General features: G+C 42.7%; 1 protein-coding gene across 2 annotated transcripts in view; it reads right to left on the bottom strand.

The window, feature by feature from the left end:
- Positions 1–23,222, bottom strand: part of CHD6 (chromodomain helicase DNA binding protein 6) — a 212,812-nt gene that overhangs the window by 114,035 nt on the left and 75,555 nt on the right. For both annotated transcript variants that reach the window (XM_079946401.1, XM_079946400.1), the window contains 2 exons: positions 15,750–16,270; positions 627–774 (listed from right to left, as the gene is read on the bottom strand). In XM_079946401.1, the coding sequence (XP_079802527.1) occupies positions 627–774; positions 15,750–16,270 (669 nt within the window). The remainder of the gene's footprint in view (positions 1–626; positions 775–15,749; positions 16,271–23,222) is intronic.

Genomic DNA, 23,222 nt, shown 5'->3' with positions numbered 1-23,222 from the left:
AATGGCCCCCATGCAGTAGCACAGCCCAGATAAACTGCTGTGGATGTCAGAGGAAACAGCACTCTCAAATATGAGAACTCACGTCCAAGAGAGGCAGCCTCAACTCAGACAGAAAATTCCTACCAATGTCCTGGGCACACTTTGGCATGTTTTCAGAAATCTCACTTAGGTGGGCGACTCCTTGTTTCCATGTTTCCTTACCATCTTGGCAAAATGAATCCATCCCTGGCTTTTCCAGCATCTGGGATTATGAAAGTGTCCTTGTGTAGACTGGCCCAGCACGCTGAGCCCTAAATGTATTACCTACACAGCAAAACAGGCCCTCTGAGCCTTACCTAGTTTGGATCACAACTCCACTTGCCACATTCACTCTTACTGTGGCCTAATATCATGCTACTTTGCAAGAAGGAAGCAAACACCACTAAAAAACTGGGAGATTATTAGTATAAGGACCAGGATGCTAAAGAAAAGCCTGTGGTCACCCACTAAAACACTGAAAGCCCAGCCCAGGTCTGTGTGCGAGAGATGCAGGCTGGAGACAGGGAGAGAGGACCAACAGGATTAGTGTCAGCAAGACGCCGCCCGGCAGCCGGAACGCCCACCAGGGCTTCCGGGCACAGCTGTACCTGGCTGTCTGCAGACTCAGTGGACTCCTCGGGACTCCGCAGGGATGGGTTCGGCAGGCCCTGATCCAGCTCTAAACTCTCCACTGTGGTTTCACTTTTCCTTTTTCCTTTCTTCTTTTTCTCCACTGGGGTTGGTCCTTGCTCCTTGCTACAAGGAGAAATTCAGAATTAAAACTGTGGGGCAGTTTTTAAAACTAAGATTTCTCATGTGATTCCAGTTATGATAGCACATCCTGGAATTCCTGGGCCAGGATAGGCTTTAACGGAAAATCTACAAGAGTTTCTTCCCAGAAATTTGCCGAAATATGGGAAGAAATATCTACACAGGTTGATGCAAAATTCACTTTTTTTATACCCCCTATCATAACTATTATAGATATGTGATAAGAATGTGATAAGAAATAAAATAATATGAACAACTCCAAAAAACCTCACTTTCAGTTTCACATAAATGTCTTCTCTAGGAAGTTTAATTGCTTCACAGATATTGAGAATCATCCACTTCCAATCTCCCTTTAAGTTACATGCGAAGATGTAACTTCAATCTCCCTAATCTGTCATCACCCTCTATTGAGAATGGTCTATGCGTACGAACTTGGAGTACTAGGAGCTCAAAACCGAAGACAACGCTGCCCACCCCCTGAGGAGGTTGTAACGACAGAATTCCTACAGACCACCTAGAGCTATAGCCCAGCGCAGCAGATCGATGCTTCCTGAGAGAGGTGGAAATGGGCAAAGTCCATCCACCCTGAAAGGCCCTACTAAGATGGCAACATCTCTAATAAGCCTTTTCGGGCCCTGCTGGCTGATGAAATCTCTTTTCTACACTTCCAAGCACCTCAACTGTGCTTTGCATAAGGTATTCAAACTTTAATCTTTCACCAAAGTTCGTCATTACACGTGACACCAGGCTCAGAACCATACAGGACCTGGGATCCTCTGCAGTGGCTCGATCAACATTTGCTGAATGGATGAATATTTTACACTTCTCTGAGCTGTCCTATCAGACTCTAAGTTCCCAGAGGACAGAGTATGCACTTGATTAAGTTTTGTATTCCTCACAGTGAGCAGTCTTATACCTAAAACATACTAAGTATTCAATATTTACTGGATAGATAGATGGATTCATCAATGGATAGATACGATTACGTGTCATTGGGGAGATTTGGAAAAACACATTTGAGCAGAGATATACACAGAATTTTGATAGACAGAAAAACAGGAATAATAACAATTACAGCTAATTCGTATATAACACCTACTACATGCAGGCACTGTTCCCTAATCCTTTACATGGAGTATCTCCTTTACTCTTCACAACAACCTTATAAGGCAGATAGTATTATCATCTTAATTTTATCAAGAGGCACAGTGAGTTAAGATTTCCAGGGTAATATGGCTAGTAAATGGTAGAGAAAGTATTTAAACCAGGCATGCTCGTAACCACCATGGCATTCCTGGGGAATGGAAGAGTGTTAAAGGCACATTTAGTAAAAGACAGCCTGTGTGGCTGGATGACAGGGCAAGTGAACAGAAGCACCAAGTGATGGAGCTGGAAAGAAACCAGGAGTACACGAGGACAGAGAGCTGAGACTCACCCTGTGGGAAAAGCGCATGATGGCAAGCCCGGGCAAGAGGGAATGAAGACCTAGGCGAGATATGCTCAATGAAAACTCATCGGTGAAAAGGATTTGAAAGATCCAGCCGAAGTAGTACCAGTAAGTCTTGGCAGAACGTGGAGAATGAGGAAGAGCCACGATTACTGGTATTTCCCATCAGGTGAGTTACTGGAAAGTGTGGGGGAAGACAGGGACACCACCAGCCTTGTTCAGAGAAGGGAGATACAATGGGATGAACCCGTAGCGGGATAGCACCCAGCAACAATGGAGAGCACCCATCACATGAATGCAGACCCAGCCCACCCTCGATTCCCTAGGCTGAAGACTGGCTTCCCTATCAGCAAAGTTCGTTATGAAAATTTTTTTGAGGAAATGCAACTCAAGGGATCCTGCCATTTTAGAGAACTGTACATTTTAACAAGAGACCTGTGCTCTCAAGCCAGGGGAAAAAGTACTTCTTATCAGTTTCAGGACAGGAGACTCAGGTAAAACAGTTTAAAAAGATGCCAAATTTTCACAGGAATATTTATCTCATGTTACATGGCTTCTCACTAAGAAAATTACATAGTAATTTATATTCTACAAAGCACTTATGTGCTTCTGTCTCATTGAACTGTTACAACCACGGTTCCGTGAGGGAGCCAGGGCAGATGAGCTTCATATTCCACATAAAGAAACAGGTTTAAAAGCAACAAAGGCCCCAAAGTTAGCAGCGGAGCAGAGGCCTGCGCTCAGCTCATGTGACTCAGCCTGTCACTGTTTATACCATATCATGTTTCCTGGCTCCTTTTTTTTTTTTTAGCCCCAGGCTCCCTTTCAATAAATGCAAAAACTTCAAATCTCCTTTAATCTTATTTGAATCTCAAAATTATGACCAAAAGAATTGTTAACAAAACATTCCAGTGACCCAAATATACAGAAAAATTCATAAATCCATAGTTGGTTCTCTTAACAAAAGAAGGTTTGTGCTTAATTTTTTGGACACACGTTTAAAGACAGCTAATATACCGAAAGTCACCATAATGACCACGTGCTCAGAACCCCATTTAATCATCTGTAAAATCCTAAATCCTTCTCCCAACATCTGAAATCAATTTTATCTATCTACTAAATATAACTTCATATTGGAAAACTCTGTCTGTATATGTTTAATCTTCATTTTAAATATTTGTATATAGATGGGCTAGAAACATGCTTCATTGTGAAATATCCCACTGAAAACTAAACCAAGCTCAAGACACAATTAAGGAATAGAACCTCCTCAAAATATTTTTTTAAAGGAATTTATTTTTTTATTTTTATTTTTATTTTTTGGCTGTGTTGGGTCTTGGTTGTGGCATGTGGAATCTTTTGTTGCAGTGCACAGGCTCCTCTCTAGTTGTGGCCTGCGGGTTTTCTCTTCTCTACTTGTGGCACGCGGGTTCCAGTGCTTGGCTCTGAGGTTTATGGTGCGCGGGCTCAGTAGTTGTGGCACGTGGGCTTAGTTGCCCCACGGCCTGTGGGATCTTAGTTCCCTGACCAGGGATCAAACCCGCATCCCCTGCACTGGAAGGCGCATTCTTTACCATTGGACCACCAGGGAAGTCACAGAACCTCCTCAAAATGTTAAACCTGACAACAAGGCTTGTATATATTTGCCTTCCATGCTTTCAGAAACAAATTAAATGATGAAAGTAAGGAGGAACTGTAGTCAGGCACCTCCAAAGTCTAGTCTGGGGCACCACGAGATTTCCTAGCCAGAAGCTGAGGGTGGGGTGGAGTGGAGGGAAACTTCTTAAATATATGTCAGTAAAACTGGAGAATGTCTGGAGACATCTGCTTACCTATCTGGGGGTAAACAAGAAGATACTCTACCTGGGATATCTTCAAAGTGATTTTCTGGAGGTTACCTTTGACAACAGAATCAATTTTGAGTTCAAAAAATTCTTCCTGGAGCTCTTCTGATAAAGACAAATATCAGGAAGAAAAGATTTCTTATAAGCCTATAAATGGGATTTGCAAATAGGACATCAAGAAAGTATCACCTGAATTCATCCTCCAGGAAGACTAGGTGAAATGTGTTTTTCCCGTCTTTGGAATGAGCTTTGAAAACGTTATACTTGAGTGTTATCAAATGAAGCCATTTTAACCTCCACATTGCTATTTTAACCTCCACCTACAGATGCATTTGGTCCATGAATGTTTTGTTTGCTCCTCGAAGTTCTACGTTCTTCAAAAATAGTGGTCAAATAATATGTAACAAAACTATGTAGGTATGTGTGTATGTATGCACCCTTTGATCCAACAATTCCATCTATAGGAATATACTCTACAGATACACCTCCAACAGTACGAAAATATATATGCACGTGGTTATCCAGCATTATCTGGTAATTTCAAAATAACAAAAAAGACTTAAATGTCCGAACATTAGTGCTGAATAAATGAGGATACGTACAAAAGTACTATGTAGCTGTAAAAACAATTAAGAAAGAATTCTGTAAACTAATATGGAATGATTTCTAAGATACATTGTTAAGTGAAAAAAGCAACATGCAAAAGTATAGTAATATGCTACTTTTTGTGAAAGAATAAAGAGGAAGTAAGAAAACTTGCATATATCTACTTACTTTACAGAAAGAACCAAAAAACAATGATTATCCACAAGGGATAAGTGGAGGGAATGGGGTGGAAGGAGTGACATTTTTCTATCTTTTTATATAAAATCTGACTTTTGGAAGCATGTTACATATCAAAAAATTTAAAAATGAAAGATGAAAACAAGCTGAAATAAATGAATCTAAGTATTTCAAGTGAATAACATAACCACACGGAACAGATGGAAAAAAAAATCTCATAAACTTATAAACACAATATTTGACTATATACTTTCAGCTTTGGGGAGAAGTAGGGAGGACAGCAAACATATCCTGAACTCTCTCTGGTAGGTGTATAGGTGAAGCAATTCTGAAACTACTTTAGTTGTGGTATAGGATTAAACAAATGAGTAAATGTGTTGGTGTTAGGAGCTGTGGTTCTCACCCAAGAAGTGGGAAGACATGAATATGAAATGGTGTAAGGCAAGGAAGATATTGTGGGATGAATCTAAACTGGAGGCCTCAGTGTACTCACATGTTTTCTAAAATAAGTATCTGTATGAACACATGCATATAAATGGGTACATATGCATTATGAATATATTGTGTGCACGTAGGTGTGTACATATGTGCGTGAACGTATATGTCCATGTGTATGTCTTGTGTATTTTTTCCCTAGCTTTGACAACGGAAAGAGCTGAAAAGCAAAGATGCTCCAAAAGCAATGTGCACACATAGCACTCAGATTTTGGTTTCTAATACCAAAGCTCCTCACAAAAATGGCTGATTCCAAGGCAGGGGAGTTATAAGATCAGCCTGAAACATCTTGTTTTGTCAGAGAGTAAAGGGAGTGCTCAACAAAATTAAGGCAGCACGTCAAAAAGGCACACACAGGAGTCAGCTTAAAGAGCTCACAGTCACAACTGGGGCCATTTGAGCACCAAAGTAATCAAGGTCAGTAATGAATTATAAGCCATTGAAAACAACAGGAATCCATTCCAATGACAGATAGACAGATAAGTAATGAATAAATGAGGGAGAAAGGAAAGCTCTTGCTTTCAGAATACAAACAGTAAATGGAGAGGAATCGGTGGAGTTGGAAAATCATTTTGTAACCACTGTCGTAAAGATATGTACAGTCCAGAATCATCAAGGAATGCTAAATCTGGGGGGAGAACAATTTGAAGAGGAACAGGATATTTGCATGATCTTACAGTGTCTTTCCACAGATTGCGTATTAGTTGTACATAAACAAAAGCAGTAACTAGACAAATGGTTACACATAAGAAAATGGTCTTACTCCTAGGAAAGATATACTCGAGTATTTAGGGATAAAAAGGCATGATATTTGCAACTCACTCTCAAATGGTGGAGGAAAAAAACATATAAATATATATAAATATAAATTATTCTGATATATATCTATTCCACGGCTGAGGTGGATACTGTTCGCTCAGCATCTTTTTGCTAATAATCAGTACTGATCCCCCAAACCACGACAGTGAACGGAAGGTCAGGATGGGCTATGGTATCCTAGTTCTTTTACCACAGTGATGGACACATGACCCAGAGAGGCGAACCTGTGACTCTTTCCCTTAAAAAAAAAAAAAAAAAAAAAGATTAATTTTTGGTAGGAGTGGGCAGGAAAATGAATCTCTTTCCTCCTAGGGTACAAGGCTGTTAAGCTATGAGCCCACAGTTACAGGCAGGCACAGTTCGACCTTGAGAAGGAAGGCAGTTGTCAAGGACGGAGCTGACACTCGAAGAGATGCAGAAGGCGGGAGACAAAGATCTCTGTGGAATCCTCAATGGTATAGCCCCTGGTTCTGCTTCCTTAAAACCACTGAACTCACTTGTTATTATTTTTTCTTTAACTTAATTCAAGTTGGGTTTATGTCACTTGTAACCAAGAGAGTTGTAAATAATACAAAGGCCGAATAATCTCACCATTTACTGGCACTTGAGGCTGGATCGAAGCAGTGTAATTTTTATAATCCTCGTTTTTCCAGCTTTCAGAGCTAGAACAAACTAACTTAGAGGACGGAAAAAAATGGCAGACAAGATTTTAGAGGCTCAAAGTCCCTTTTTCAGTAACAAAACCCAAATTGATTTTATAATAAAACATATATCCATATATCCGCTTTAAAGAAGCACCTATCAAGTATTTATGATATGCAAGAAATTTCCAACATATAAACTATACCATTCATGCAGGACAACTGTTGGGAATAACCAATTAGCAGTTTATTAGTAGGCCTCGGCTCCAAAGCCCTCTCACCCTGTCTTCTACACAACTTCATTAGCCAAGATTTTATACATCTTTACTTTCCGCAGTTGCATTAGGAAAATAAATACCTTTTTTGCCTTCCATATACGGAACTGTACTATTAAATCACTAGACAGACAGACTTCCTCAACTTTCCTCCTAGCTCTATCCCCAGTTCCCAACCTCCAGCTTTCTTTGCTAGAACTGAGAGTTAGAAACGGAGTGCTGGATCTGAGTATGAGCAGGAAAGTCTGGGCATGTGTCACAACACTGTACGAGACTCACCGCTATGAGTCTTTTATTACTTTGCCCCCATGGATTCCAGCTATTGAAAAAATTTAATCTACCAAACCAAGTGCATTATTTCAAAATGACTCACCTTCCTATTTTAAAATTAAATCTTATAAAATGTCCATCGAAGTCTTAGCAGGAAACAATCAGTTACTGCCACAGTGAGTTGCCTTTACCCCCAAATTCAGGATGACTGAAAACAGCTCAGAATGCCAATTACTGCCTCCGCAGATGTGCACACACCTGGGGAGTCCAGCCCGGGATCCACTGCCCCACTCGAGAAACAACTCTCCAGAAAAGCTCCCGACCCAGGCCTTGCCACGGGCTCTGATCCTCTTCCCAGAAGTACAGCACTGAAAACGTGGACATTACCCCGGAGAGCTCAGTTGCACACTTAATCCAACTTTTACTTAATGCCCATATTCGTCCAGCCTATACAGAGAGAGCTGAGTTCCGCACAGGTTTTTTAAGATATTGGTTAAGAGGCTTCCCTGGTAGTCCAGTGGGTAAGATGCCGCACTCCCAATGCAGAGGGCCCTGATTCGATCCCTGGTCGGGGACTAAGAGTTTGTGTGCTGCAACTAAGAAGTCCGCATGCTGCCACTAAAAGATCCCGCATGCTGCAACGAAGATCCCGTGTGCTGCAATGAAGATCCCATGTGCTGCAACTAAGACCCGGCACAGCCAAAATAAATAAATAAATATTTTTAAAAATTGATACTGGTTAAAAGAAAAACACATACCCAAAACAAATGGTTTGGGTGCAGATATAGTCATCTGTAGACAAAATGTGAACCATATCCCCTTGTCCTCAATCCCTTTAATCATATCATTCGCACCATCAAAACAAAGATTATACAAGTCTGTGACATTATCATAGTAAAAAATGAAACAAAAACATTACATATAAGATGAAAAAAGCAGAGTTTTAACAGATAATCTTATTAAAAGTGATTAAAAGCAAATGAAAATAATTTTTTTTAATGTAGAAGGGCTTCAAACGAAACATACAATCACCAAATCCCACTTTCCAGGGAGATTTGCTTTTGACTGATACCTCTCTAACTCCAAATATGTTCATGCCTCTAGTTCTTTATTTATCAACACTAAGCAATAGCTACTCACATCCTGATACAAAAGTTGATGAATTTAGACCTCATATTATCTCCCCTATTACTCAAGTTTTTTTATGAGTTCTTTTAGTTTAGGCTACCGTGCTTTAAATTTGTATTAGTCCTTTCTTGTTTTCTGACTGTTCCTTTTTCGTGATAGCCCATTCCTGTTTGCAGACAAGACATCATCTTGAATCTGAGGATACTAACTTAAAATCTTTACAAGTCCTTTTCCTTGAATTGTTTCTTCTGAGGACAGTTGTCCTGGTCATTCCTCTTTTTCCTGCTTCTTTGCTGCTTTTCCTCTATGGTCTCGGGATCTTTGGTGGACTATTCCTATTTAAGATGAATGAGGTTGATAATGCAGGTGGCGGATGAGGCTCTCTGCTGCTGAGTAAGTCACTTTCTCCAACAAGACTCAACCCTGAATGGGAGGCCTGGCCTGGGACTCTGCACACACAGGTGGCTGCCCCGTTCTCCCCCTTTTAGGGGTATGGGCAGGGAAAGGCAGAGAAGCCTGGGCTCCTGTGCCCCCTTGTTGTGGATGTCAGTCTCCACTTGGAGCCTAGACCCTCTTCCAGAGCAGACTGCTCAATATCTTTAGAGTAACTGTCTGACTTCAGCCTGGAGCTGAATAATCATGCAGCTACTCTGCCGACAGTCCCTTAATCAGCCACCTCCAGTTCTGGCCCTTCTCCAGGGCTGCCAGGGCCATTGTGAGGAGGAAGCACTTCTACCTCTGCTACAGACATAGCTCCTGCATGTGCTCTCAGCTGGGACTCCCTCCACAGTATTCACCCATCAGTATGACACTATGGGCCTCCCTCATCCAGAAATTCGTAACATCTCTTATCTTCGAAGAATTTATTCCCTTCTGTTCTTCCTGTCATTTCATTAAAGATCTGACGAAGAAGGGAAAATAAATGCATGCTCGGCCTACCATTTTAAAACTGGAAATCCCACAAAGAACATTTACTTAAATACCATTTTGCTTTAAGTCTTTTCTCATCTATTAATTCCTTTAATAACTAGCTCAATACTCACCTCTTTTAAGGGACTCCCTAGACCAGAACTGAAAGACTCTATTTTTTGTTTTTTTTTCTCTTGGCCGCACCAGGTGGCTTGTGAGAGCTCAGTTCCCTGATCAGGGCTAGAACCCAGGCCACGGCAGTGAAAGTCCAGAATCCTAACCACTAAGCCACCAGGGAACTCCCTAAATACTCTTAATCCTCTAAATCCTTTCAGCTAATTCTATATACAGTTATACTAGGTTCTTTCCTTTGTTTATATTTTTCCCTGTTTTTGGAACACTTGCAAGGCTGTTTCTCTAACTTGAGAAAGTTCCCCAATGACAAGGCTCATAGATGATACCCCTGTGATACCTTCCTTCCTCCACTATCCCATTCCCAACAAAAGTACTTATAAACAAAACAAGGCACACAGGAGGCAATAAATACATACTAGATAAATAAATGAGAAGGTATTCATCAAGCATTTTTGTTTAAGTAACTGTTTCCTTACAGCCTGAGTAAAGGTCTACTATACACCAGATCCTAATTCAGAAAGCCCTGGGAATTACAGAGTAAGCACTCCAGGAGCTCTCAGAAAAACAGGAATGGTGACTTAGTCCAAAGCTTTAGAGGTGGGTCTCTGACATTATCATTTAGATTTCTTCCCTACTTAACGTAACGCCCAGTGGGTTCCAAGCAGAGGGTCTCTACTCAGAACTCACTCATGTCTTTATATTTGTCTTCTTTCTTCTAATAAATGATCAGAATACAAAAAGTCTCCCAACAGAAAGAAACTTGTCAACGGACACTCTTGGGCCTCCATAAAGATCTGCACACTGAACAAAGACAGGTGATTGACCTTCGAACAGTGAGGCACAGCTCAACTGGTTGAATTTTATTACCCTTCCTGCAACACAGTTATCAGCTGACTCACCGCTCAAACAGTGATATAATCAGGTTTGGAGCTTACCTTTCTAGAAGCAACCATCAAAGACAAAAATCAGAAAACGTAAAACTTTCCTACCAGGATGTTATCAAACCTACCGAATTTGAGAGGAAGATCTGCTCTGGGTTGACAAACGCAAACAAATGGGGGTAAAAAGCTGAGGCACAGAAGCTGGGGCTAATGAGACCATTCATTTCTTTTCATCGTTTTGGTTTTTTCATTCCTAGCAGATGCTAGATAGCTCTCCACTTGGGCCAGCACACTGATTCACTTCTTGACTTTGAGAGAGAACATAAACCATTCTGACGTGTGGAAATTCCAAAACTTATGCTCTGCCCTCAACCAACAACGTGGACACCAACACTCAAGACCCTGACTTACAAAGGCAACCTCCAGCGCAGTCAGAGCGCCTGGCTCCCGGTTTGAGGGCAACCCAAAGGGCCACTGACCTACCTCCTGAAGTCCTCATGCACACTGGAATGGCCCATCTTTCCTGCTCACCAAGCCGTGCTTTAATGCAATGAAGCTGACTTTTACTAAAGGCCATTTCAAAAAAGAAATATGAAATTCATAGTCACATAGAAGCATTTGACGTAAAAAAACTGTTGAGGACAGTATCCACTACGTCACATAATGTTCTCAACTGGTAAAAATTTGACTTCCCTGAGGAACTGGCCCAGTACTTTTCTAATCTCAAAGCATTTTCCCAAAGCGTTTATCAACGTTACCTGACCTCGCAAACCTGAGGCCTGCCTTCCTCTCTGAGCCCCTCGCTGCAGCTATGCGGGCCGTGGGTGTCCACGTATGTACAGGTCTGCGTATGTGTTTGTAGGTGTATGTGTATTTGTGTATATCTTCTTATGCCAGCGGCCCCATCCTCTTCGGGAAAAGGTACTATAATTAAAAAAGAGTAAAAGCAAATAAACTATACTTGTGAATTTTAAATTTCAGAGTCAGGGAAGTGACAGAGAGCCTAACTTGGCTTCCTGGAGGAGTCTTCTTGCTTTTTATGTAATAAAGGAGTGAACTAGGCTCATACTCCAAGATAGTTTGGAGGGAAAGGCAGAGAGGGTAGTTTTTTTTTTAACATCTTTATTGGAGTATAATTGCCTTACAATGGTGTGTTAGTTTCTGCTTTATAACAAAGTAAATCAGCTATACATATACATATATATCCCCATAAGAGAGGGTAGTTTTTGTTTTTGTTTTTTTAAAGGCTTCTCCAGTATACTTGAGTGTTTTTATCCGCTAAGCAGTACGTAGATATTCGTCACTACTAGTATCATCCTTGAAGGAACATCCGCTAGACTCTGTCATCTGTTTAGGAGGGGAACTGTGTTCAATCATCTATCTGCTGCCTCAAATGCAAAGAGAAACAGCACAGGAAAAAGCTGGGGCCATCTTAGTCCTTGAGAGGATCCTACGGAGTGTGCAAACTAAAATCCTGTAGAAGAGGGGCCGTTTCCTACAAATGAAAAACCAATTTCTCTGACACTGGAATTGCCCCACTGTTATCCATTCCTGACCTTCCCCAGCAAAGTGAAAAGAGGCGCAAAGCTGTGGAGAAAAAAGTGGGTTTTACAGGCAGGTGAGCCTAGAGCCAAATCCTGACAGCGCTGCTCATTAGCTTGGTGCCTTGGACAAGTTACCTTGAAGTTTTCATTTCTAAAATTATAAAATTTATAAGAATAAAGTATTTCATTATAACCACCTACTGTTATTTAACAATGGGATCTTATATGGATCTCATTTTCAGGGAGAAGAGCTCTATCCATTTGTTCTAAGAAAACAAATTATATATATAAAATATTTAAAAATAATATATAACCCCCCCCCACACACACACACACACACTCACACACCCCTTCTATGTGTCCAACAACCAACAAACCTCTCTGCTGACCAACCCCAGGGACATAAAAGACACAAAGCATGGTGGTCCTGACCTCAGGCACTTCACTTTTGTTGAGGAGACAGGTCATACATACAAGAAAATACCGGTTTATGATTGCGAGACAGCCTATTGCAGAAGTTAGTGTATAAGACTGAGAATCAGGAGGTCTGCGTTAATGACATACCCTTGCAAACAAGTCACTTCTTTGTGGGTCTGTTTCCCTGGCTGCATGCAGCAGGGCTGGACTAGATCTCTTTTATTCTTCAAGGTCTGAAAGTCTTTGATTTGTGATACAAGTGAGGCCCCAAGGGCTGTGGAAATTCAGAGGGGACATGCTAGCACAGGGTGTGGGAGCTCTGTGGAGGAACTGGGTGGGACTTGCACTCAGAGCTGAAGAACGGGAAGGGCTTGGGAGTCTGAGAGGAGGACAAAGGGCATCACATGCTGGAGAAGAGCGATCCAGAGAAGGGGGAGCCAAGTACCTCATTTAAGGCCTGAGGAGATGCACCTAGCCGGCCAGGTCTGCTGCCAGAGACCAGGAGGCAGGGAGAGGTCAGACCCCAAAGGGTTTGGATAACAGAGAAAAGAAGGAGTCTGAATTTTGTCCTGGAGGCAGTAGGAACAATCAGAAGTGTCTAAGCAGGTGTAATTGTTAGAGGGAATCCCATCTCCCTGCCCTCCATGTTTTCATGCTTCCCTACTCCCAAGGAGGGAACAATACCGGATACATATTTTCGGCCCTTCTTAGAATTCCTCTCACTGCCCTGACCTTCTCTCACTGGGGACCTATGGGACTGGTGAGACTTGGGAAAAGGAATGAAGCACCCAGGGCCCAGGGTCCTCCCTCTGCTTCAGGGACATGCCTGCAGTTCTGGAGGATAAACTCAACTGAGTGAGTAACAGGAAGCCCGATTCTGGCCACAAGCCAGTGCAAGTCCTTCAATCTGGTCCATCAATAATAAAGCTAATAGCTCCTATCTCCATCTCTGCTGACTATTTCCCAGCTGATCTGGAAAGGAGAGAGGGAAGAGGGGGTTTGACTGACCACCGCTACCAGCTACAAACATAAGTAAGATAATAGCAGGGCCTCAGAAAGATTAGCCAGGTGGCAGCTGGCAAGATGGACTGAAGCAGGAAAACACCAGAAGCCCTTAAATCAGCTGTGAAGCTCCTGCAATAATCCAAGCACCCAGCGAATCATCTGTAACCACGGAGTGTCATCCAGGGGCTAATCAATAAAGGCTCAGATCAAAACATGCACTTAAGCCAATCTGCAAGAGAGTAAACCAAAGAGCACAAAAAATAAGACTTAATTACCAAAATATTTCTTATCAACTAATGTCCTTTCAGAACTAGAACTGCTTTTGCTGCCTAGTGGGAATCATAAATTAAAGGAGCCAAAGCAATTTTATAAATATATAAAAGACAAGAAAGGCTCACCAGTCCAGAACCCTATCTGGGCTACATGGAAGAATTCCACGATGTTAACAGGTCAGTCTTACACAGCCCCCAAATCAAGGAAGGTTGAGAGCCTCGTGAAACTTGTCCACATTCCCAAAGAGATAACCAGCCCTATCTGTTAGCATCCTCTCTGAGTGTTTCTCCTGGATTTCTACACCTCAAGAGGTTCTGCTGTCTTCTAAGTTGGCAGACTCAGAAGCACTTCTCCAACACACTTATATTTTATACAACCTAACTAGATCAAAATCATTTCCCTCAATATTGCTATGCATACATTTGACATCCAACCTTGGTTTGTGAAATGCCTCCTCCTCATTGCCCCCAAATGGAATCTACGGCAATGTCTGTATACCCGTCACCTTGTTTCACATCCCACACAAAGTAAATACGAATTCCTTTAAGAAGAAGTTGATAAAATTGTAAGCACCAGAGACCAGTGGCTAAAGTGAGCCCTGATACCTATGACTTTCTACCAAACTCCTTATTAGAGCTGTCAGACCCTCCTCTAACGGCCCTAATTCTAAAACACCATCCTTGAGGATTCTTCTTTGTTTCCTGTAATAACCAAAGTAAGTCACTCCATTAGCTCATGTCTGAATCTCCTTCTTCACACATGCTGCCACACTGAAGAACCTCTTCAGCTTCTCCAAAATAATTTGGAAAGTTTTTGGCAGAAGAAAGAAACTCCACTCCACCCACATCAGACATCAGTGTGTGCGCACAAGGTTCACCCGGAAACAGGGCCCATACGTTGCTCGTTAGTCAGACTCCTGATTTTACCTACTTCTTTTGACCTTCCGGTGAGGTTATTTTATATCCATTCACTGTGAACTACATTCCTGGGATCCCACCCAAGCCTCTATGATAAACAAAAGGTAAAATCCCCTGCCAGGCAGAAGGGAGTGAATATTATAAGGCGGTTTTAACTTGGATTAGAAAATTATCCATCTGGTCCCAACAAACTGTCCTTCTGAAAATGAACCGAACCATAAAATAATTTCTGAGTAGCAGCACACGTCACCTAAAATGCTTTCCCTCTTTAAAATGTACTTCCTTTATGCCTGACCCTGTACAGGTCTGATGGCCCCATTACTTTATATTCTGTTAGCAATTGCATCAACCCCTGCATCTTTATGGGTGCTCCTGGTCTATACTCTGCCTCTGCACTTACATTTTAGAAACTTAAATTCCTTAAATTCCCCTTAAATATATAGAGGTTACATATTTTTTATTTTTTACGTCCACAAAAAGTTTAAATATTCTCCACCAAGAATTTAAAAAGAGATGAAACGAAGAACATTACATTTGTATACAGATGACAAATATTTAACTCCCCGAATAAAGTGTACGGTTGGATCCTGATAGGATCTACAGCCAGGGCCCCCGACATCACCCCGGCAGCCAATCTGTCCCCATGCCCTCTGCTCTCTCTACAGGTCACTACGGTCTGTCTCCTCTGGTCTCAGTGACTCACCGTTTCCTGAGCACCTGCTGACATGTCAGGCACCGTGTTAGATACCGAATGAGAGAAACAGACCAGGCGTGGGCCTGCACTAGAGAGCTCGCAGCCCAGGGGAGCCAGGCAGCCCTTTTCTGCCTGGAACTCTGCGCACACCCACAGCTCTCCCAGACCCCAGCACTGTGCGCCCTCCTGACAGCTGCTCCTCTCCAGCCTACACTGCAGCCGTTCCCCAAATCGCTGCCCTCCCTGTATCACACCTGTGATGCCCCTTCCCTGACACCCTGTGTGTGCTAACATACTTCACTTCTCCTTAATCCAAAGGGAATGGCAAGAAATTGCAAGCACAGTATTAATTAAGGAGGTGAGAAGGTGGTTTACTTTGGCTGAAAGTGGGGAAGTCATGTCCAGGGGGGCTGGAGTAAGGCCAAGGCCAGCCTCTCTGTGGAGGCAGAGCCCGGGGCTCGGGACGGGAAGAAAGGGACACACCTGGCCTTCTTGGACTTTGTCCTGGCTGCAGAGTCAGGGCCGCTCCTCTTCTCTTTGGCCTCCTTGGGGCCCGAGGCCTCCCGGGGCTTCCGCACCTTCTTGGCCCCGTCCTTCTGCTTGGGCTCCTTGGGCTCCTTGACCTTCCTGGGCTCCTTGGCCTTCCTGGGCTCCTTTGGCTCTCTAGGTTCACGCTTCCTCTTTGGCTTGGGCTCCCTGTCCTTGCTTCCCTTTGCTGCCCCTTCTTGCTCTCCTGGATCCTTTTTCTTCCGTTTCTTCTTCACGCCAGTGCCGCCTCCTCCACTGTCCTCCGTCCCGTTATGGGATGTCGTTTTCCTGGGGAAAAGGGTCTCAGCGTCCTCTTCAGCAGTGTGCAGGTCCTTCTGGGGCAGACAGGGACGGGCAACATCTTCAGTTTTGTCCTCCTGATCAGTGCTGTGGTCAAACGGGGAGGGGGATTTGTAGTCAAAATTGACGGAGGCATCAGACATTGGGGAGTGATTCAGAACTTTTAAATTTGACAACTGCAAAAGAGAGAGAGACAAGCATATTACTCTTCCACTGCAAGCTTCACACAAATAGTGGTATTAACTTTGAATGCATGGACTTGTTCCACATCTCCTGAGTGCCTGAGATGTGGTAGTTCCTCCCGTGCTAGGTCATGGGCACAGAGTGGCAAACAGGACACACATTATGTTTGCTTTAGCCCTTGTGGAGCAAGGCCCTTGTGGACTAAGTTGTTAGTAATATTATGTAGGTAATTTGTATGTAAAAACCTGAAGGATTTCCATGTTACGTGCAGAAATCTGAAACACCTTTTTAAGCTCCGTTTCTAGAACTGGCGACAACAGTCTCCCACAAAATACCTTTAGATTCTGCTAGCAGACACGAATCCTAGGCACACTGTTCTGACCCCGAGTGGCATTTATCATGCTGATATACAAGTTACTGTTCAAATGTATTCATGAATAAAGGTGATGTCACCGGGGTGATAAGGATGTGGGGTCAACCTCAACGTGCTGCTTTATTTCCCCAAATCTCTGCTCTCACATATCATCAAGCAGCATTAACATTCACCTGGTTTGACTGTCAATGAGAACATCTGGATCATTCAAAACTACACCTTTTATTTTTAACTAGAAATAGTGTTCTTCTGTATAATCATCTAACTCTGTCACCAGACTCAGCAGCAGATAACCTTTGACCACTTGCAAAAACCAACTAACGTACAGGAGGATGCTTTACTGTGATACATGCCTTTAGAAAGGAAGTGTCATAGGTGCTGAAGGCAACGCTAAAAGAACATTTCCCAGCTGTTCTGGAGCACCACCAAATAAAAGTGAAGCCTCCTAACATGACAACATGGAAACAGCCCTTTGGAAGCAGACGGTATTATCTCATGTGTTCAGGCCTGGTGTCACAAAGTACATTTGTCATTTCATAACAAGGCTGGGGTTGCCAATAATCTGATAATAATGTGGGTGCTAGTTTCAGGGAACAAAGAAATAACTTAGGGAGAGACAAGCAGGCTTTCCAGGAAGATGGTTACAATCATCTTTGGATGATGGCTTAGGACCAGCCCCATTTGTGAGTAGCTTGCTCTCTTACCAAGGGGCCTGGCCTGTGCTGAAGGGCACAGACACTTGCCAGATGGTGTGGTTTCTCTCTGGCATTCTGGTTACCAATCTCTGCTCAGACTTCCTGGCCCACCCTGGAACTGACGGGGAGTGCAAAACTCAACTGCGTATTTCCCTGCTGTTCTTCCCAGTTCCCTTTCATAGTCTGATACTCCCAAACATAACACTGAGAATCCCAGGAGAAAACGATGAAAGAAAAGGAGGATCCTTTTGGATTTTTTATCATAAATAAAGTCCAGTGTCATAAACAGCCTAAATCCAGAGGGAACTGGTCATTCTGGCAGGACTCACTACTTGGGGGGGGGGGGGGGGGGGCGGTAACAAAAGGGAAAACAATTCAGTTTGACTCCCTCATTGCTGATTCAGTGCTTAAGGCTTAGGAAAAAGAGGAACTAACTAAACTTAAAAGAAATTTAAATCAATAAAATACAAGAAGATGGTTTAGATCGTAAATTTTATAATTATGTATTTTCTACCACAATAAAAAGACAGAAAAAGAAGGGAGGAAGGGAGCTAGGGAGGGAGCGAGGAAGAGAGGAAGAGAGAGGGGGAGGGGGAGGGGGAGGGGGAGGGGGAGAGGAAGGAAGGAAGGAAGGAAGGAAGAAGGAAAGAAAGAAAAAAGAAAGAAAGAAAGGAAGAAAGGAAGGAAGAAAGAAAAAGAGAAAGAAAGAGAAAAAAAGAAAAGACAGCAAGAAACTCAACAGTACTGTAACAGGTACCCAGTTAAAGCTGGGATCCTATGACCACATAACCATCCCTGGGATGTTACTTAATTATGTGCCAGGGACACTTGGCCCTCAAGGAATAAGTTTTTGCTTATAATGCAAGGGTGGACACACTAAAAAAGCAAGAGACACAGGTTTGTTTATTTAAAAGGCTTTAAAAGACAATACACTGAAGACCTAATTCCATCAAGGCAGCACTCTGTAGGTCAAAGTGAGACTCTCTCCTCAACTCATACCTCATGTCAAGGTCTCTCTTTTTGGGGCTCTCCAAAAAGCTGAGCAGGTATCTCAGGCAGGCGTGGTGGTAACTGGATATTCAATCATTAGGCAATAACAGTAACAGCAGCTAGCAGCTACTGGACAGACATCAAATGGATATGCTCAGAATTATGCAAAGCATGTTTCATGACATCTCTAATCTTTTCAACAATCCTACAAACTTAGCATCATGCTGCCTATTTTGTATATGGAGAAATGAATGATTATTGATGCTACGTGATGTGCCCAAGGCCATACAACTAGTGAGCCGAGAAGCCTGGATCTGAATCCTCTGGCCAAATGCTTGTTTCGTTGAGTATTTCACCACATGTCAGGGAACCAGGCCACCAGGCCAGCATGATGACATTTGGTTAGAAACGTTAAATGTGATGGTGTGCACAACCGCTTTAGGAAAAGGTCAGGTAGTTCTTTATAAAACTAAACACATACCTACCTGATGTCCCAGCAATTCTATTCCCAGGAATCCTAGAGAGTTGTCTAGTCCACTTCTCATTTTACAGATAAGATAATCTGTTTAGAGATTTAGAGGTTTAGAGAGAGAAAGCAATTTGTCAAGATGTATTCCTAGGAAGTTGGTAGAGCTGGGACAAGACGTGAGGCACAATCAGCCCGTGTTAAAAAGGAGGAAGTGTGGGCTTCCCTGGTGGCGCAGTGGTTGAGAATCTGCCTGCTAAGGCAGGGGACACGGGTTCAAGCCCTGGTCTAGGAGGATCTCACATGCCGCAGAGCAACTAGGTCCATGAGCCACAACTACTGAGCCTGCGCATCTGGAGCCTGTGCTCTGCAACAAGAGAGGCTGCAATAGTGAGAGGCCCACGCACCGTGATGAAGAGTGGCCCCCGCTTGCCACAACTAGAGAGAGCCCTCGCACAGAAACGAAGACCCAACACAGCAAAAATAAATTAATTAATTAATAAACTCCTACCCCCAACACCTTCTTTAAAAAAAAAAAAAGGAGGAAGTGTTCCAGAAGGCAGATATTAGTAACCAAATATATGAAATTATAATCTCGAAAGTCAATAATCCACCAGAAATGCTTTTATTTATAAGGCACCTTGTTGGGAGCCTGGAAAAGATATCCGCTGAGGATTAAAAATATAAGACAAAACATATTTCTTCCATGTTTCTCAAGGTCAGTGGGGGAAAAGGTAAAGAGCCTAAATAAAGTCTTTGTTTCAACTTCCACTAAGAAGGGCATTAAATTACCTTTTTTTTTTTTTTGCGGTACGCGGGCCTCTCCCGTTGCGGAGCACAGGCTCCGGACGCGCAGGCTCAGAGGCCATGGCTCACGGGCCTAGCCGCTCCGCGGCATGTGGGATCTTCCCGGACCGGGGCACGAACCCGTGTCCCCTGCATCGGCAGGCAGTCGGACTCTCCACCACTGCGCTACCAGGGAAGCCCTAAATTACCATTTTGAAAATGGCCCTAAAAGGAACAGACTTCAGATGATGGATCACAGTAACAACATTTTACATTACATTGACAATTTAAAGAGACTAGCATCTAGGAACACAAGGATGAAACTGAGAGAGACTGACTGATGAAACATGCAACAATGATAACTCATAAACTGCACTGATAGTAATAAAACATATTTCTTTGATCGAAGACCATCAACCTACAATATGCCTAGAAAAGACACTTAAAAATGTGAATCTAGATAAACAGGTTCTGGGTCAGTTGTAAAGGACTTAAGAACTAATGGAAAGACTACAGCCTAGGTCAATGCTTCCCAAACAGAGGTCCAAGGACAAACCTGGGTTATCCCCCTAAGAATCTCTCAAGTACTTGAAAGTCAAACTAGAATCTAAGAAAATCACCCAGGCTACAAAATGGATAGACCCTGAAAGAATTATGCTAAGTGAAAGGAGCCAAGCACAGAAGACCACATATTGTATAATTCCATTTACATGAAATACCCCAAACTGGCAAATCCATAGAGACAAAAAGTAGAGTAGAGGTTGCCAGGGGTTGAGGGAAAAAACAGAGTGACTAGTGAGGGCATAAGGTTCTTTGGGAGATGATGAAATGTTCTAGAATCAGATAGTGGTGATCTTTACACAATCTTGTGACTATACCAAAACCACTGAATTGCATGTTTTAAAAGTGTGGATTTTATAGCATGTGAATTGTATCTCAATTTTTAAAAATTCAATGTAAGAATACACTGAAAAGGGTCCTCTCATATGTTGCTGGCAGGAACATCAACTATTAAAAGATTTTTTGTAGGAGAGAGTAGCAATAATACTAAAATTTTAATTTTGGATATGCTTTTAAAGTGAGCAATTTCTCTTTGAGACATAAACTAAGGAAACATTTAGATACTCCAAAGGTTTATGTATAAGAATATCTGATACAGAATTATTTTTAATAGAGTAAAAAACTGTAAATACTCTATTTGTCGACCTTTAGGAAAATGCTTAAATTAACAGCACATCCATCATACAGAATACTACTACACAGCCACTGTTACACAAAGTTTTAGTTGACATTTAAAAAGTGTCCACAACATGTGGGAAAGTAAAAAAAGAAAACCTATGATCTAATCCCATTTTTGTTTTTTTAAGAAGGCTATATCAACATTAGCTTTTCTTTTTTTTTTTTTTTTTTTTTGCGGTACGCGGGCCTCTCACTGCTGTGGCCTCTCCCATTGCGGAGCACAGGCTCCGGACGCGCAGGCTCAGCGGCCATGGCTCACGGGCCTAGCCGCTCCGCGGCATGTGGGATGTTCCTGGACCGGGGCACGAACCTGTGTCCCCTCCATCGGCAGTCGGACTCTCAACCACTGAGCCACCAGGGAAGCCCAACATTAGCTTTTTAAAATAAATTTAGGACACATACCATCATTATGTCTGGGAGATAACACTGTGGGCAACTTTCACTTCTTTTTTCAAAAATTTCTCTAAGTTATTATTTGTTTGCCTTTACCTGTTTCCCATGATTAGAAGGTAAGCTTCATGAGACAGTGACTTTGTGGTGTTCCCCAAGATCTTTGTGGCTTACAGTAAAACTCAATCATATGATTATTGGATGAAATTAATATTTTCAATTTGAAAAAAGAGAAAAAAGACATCTACAAAATTGTATGTGTAAACAAAAATGACAACAAATACCTGTGTACAGAAGAAAGAATGGGAGAAAATAAACAAAATGTTAATCGTTTGGGGCTGTGCAAATTTGGGTTTTTAAAATTTTTTTTATTAAACAGACATCTAAATTTTCAATAATAAGAATATTGCTTTCAATATACTTATAATAGAAAAATTTTCACATAGATGTAATAGACTTTAATAATGAAGGAAAAATTGTTTGCCAGACAATTCACACTCCTCCAAATCATCAGTATTCAGGAATCAAAGGCAGAATATGAGAGGCGCCAGCACTATGATTACATCTGACTGAGGGCAGGGCAGAGTGTACTTTGCACTCGGGCTGGAAAGGCCCCTGCACACCCTTCACCCAGAAGCGCTTCCTCCAATTTCAACCCAGCAGTGAGCGGCCCAGGGAGCCCCTGCTGCCCATCGCTCCAGGGTCTTCCACCTTCCCCAGGGAGAGGAAAGTGTTTTCTGTGTAGACTTAGTTAATATCAAGAAATCGACTAAATATAAAAATAAGCAGACAAGGGGCTTCCCTGGTGGCACAGTGGTTGAGAGGCCGCCTGCCAATGCAGGGGTCACGGGTTCGTGTCCTGGTCTGGGAAGATCCCACATGCCGCGGAGCAGCTAGGCCCGTGAGCCATGGCCGCTGAGCCTGCGCGTCCGGAGCCTGGGCTCCGCAACGGGAGAGGCCACAACAGTGAGAGGCCCGTGTACCACACACACACACACACAAAAGCAGACAAGCTTAACTAAGTTTGAGATCTGTCTTTTTTTAAAAGTCCAAATAACAAAATGAAAATACAAAATAAGAAGTAGTTACTACTACTAACGAGTTGGTCTGTGGACATTCCAGGTGGCAAAGCTACTTTCCAGTTGGAATTAGAATTGTCTTATTGTTTCACCTTCTCTTTCTCCTTATAGTTACGGCCTGCCTGTGGAATGCAGTAAAGACAGAAAACCCCACATATCCTTGCCTTTATCACACTGCAATTGCACTGGGACTCATTCATTTGGCAAATACATTTGTGCTGAGGCTGAGTGAGCAAGACCCATCTGAGGAGGGACAGGGACAATGTCAGTGTGTGCATGTGTCTGTGTGTCCCCTCTGTGTTTGTGAGTTTTTTCCCTGTATTCAGCATATTCAATCCTTCCACACCCAGGAGTTCTGTGCTTTGGGTGATGAAGCAGGTATTTCAGTCCTACATGGCTCCTCACATGGTCACAGCTGGTTCGCACCAGGAGGAGAAGAGTTCAGTTTCAGGCAGAGGTGTCCAGGGCGCTCTTGGATACACTTTCCAAGGGAAATGTCTATGAGAATAAATTAGACCGCCCAAGAAGAATGGATAAAGAGAGAAGAGGAAACAGGACCTAACCTGCGGAACACTAATACTTAAGGTCCCCGGAGGGGGAAGAACCTACAGGCAGGGCGAAGGAGCAGTCAGGCCAGTGATGTAGGAGGGAAAAAGGGTAAGAAAGTGTTGCTTCACAGAAACCGGAGGATGAGAGCATTTTAAGACAGAATGATCACAGGTGTCAAATGCTGCTGAGGAGCAGGTAAGCTAAGGACTGAAGAGTGATCAACAGATTTGACGATCTAATTTCTGCAAAGCTCCTCTACCCCAAAGCCCTTGAACCTGTCAGTCAAGTCTCCACCTCTATTTTCATATTTTTGCTTTTAAAACAGGATGGGGTGGTGGTGGCTTTTTCTCTTACGATGTTTCAAGACTCTTTGACTAC

This window comes from Stenella coeruleoalba (genome assembly GCF_951394435.1).
Source record: "Stenella coeruleoalba genome assembly, chromosome: 15".
NCBI classification, from domain to species: Eukaryota; Metazoa; Chordata; class Mammalia; order Artiodactyla; family Delphinidae; genus Stenella; species Stenella coeruleoalba.
This window is presented reverse-complemented; position numbering and strand designations above follow the sequence as displayed.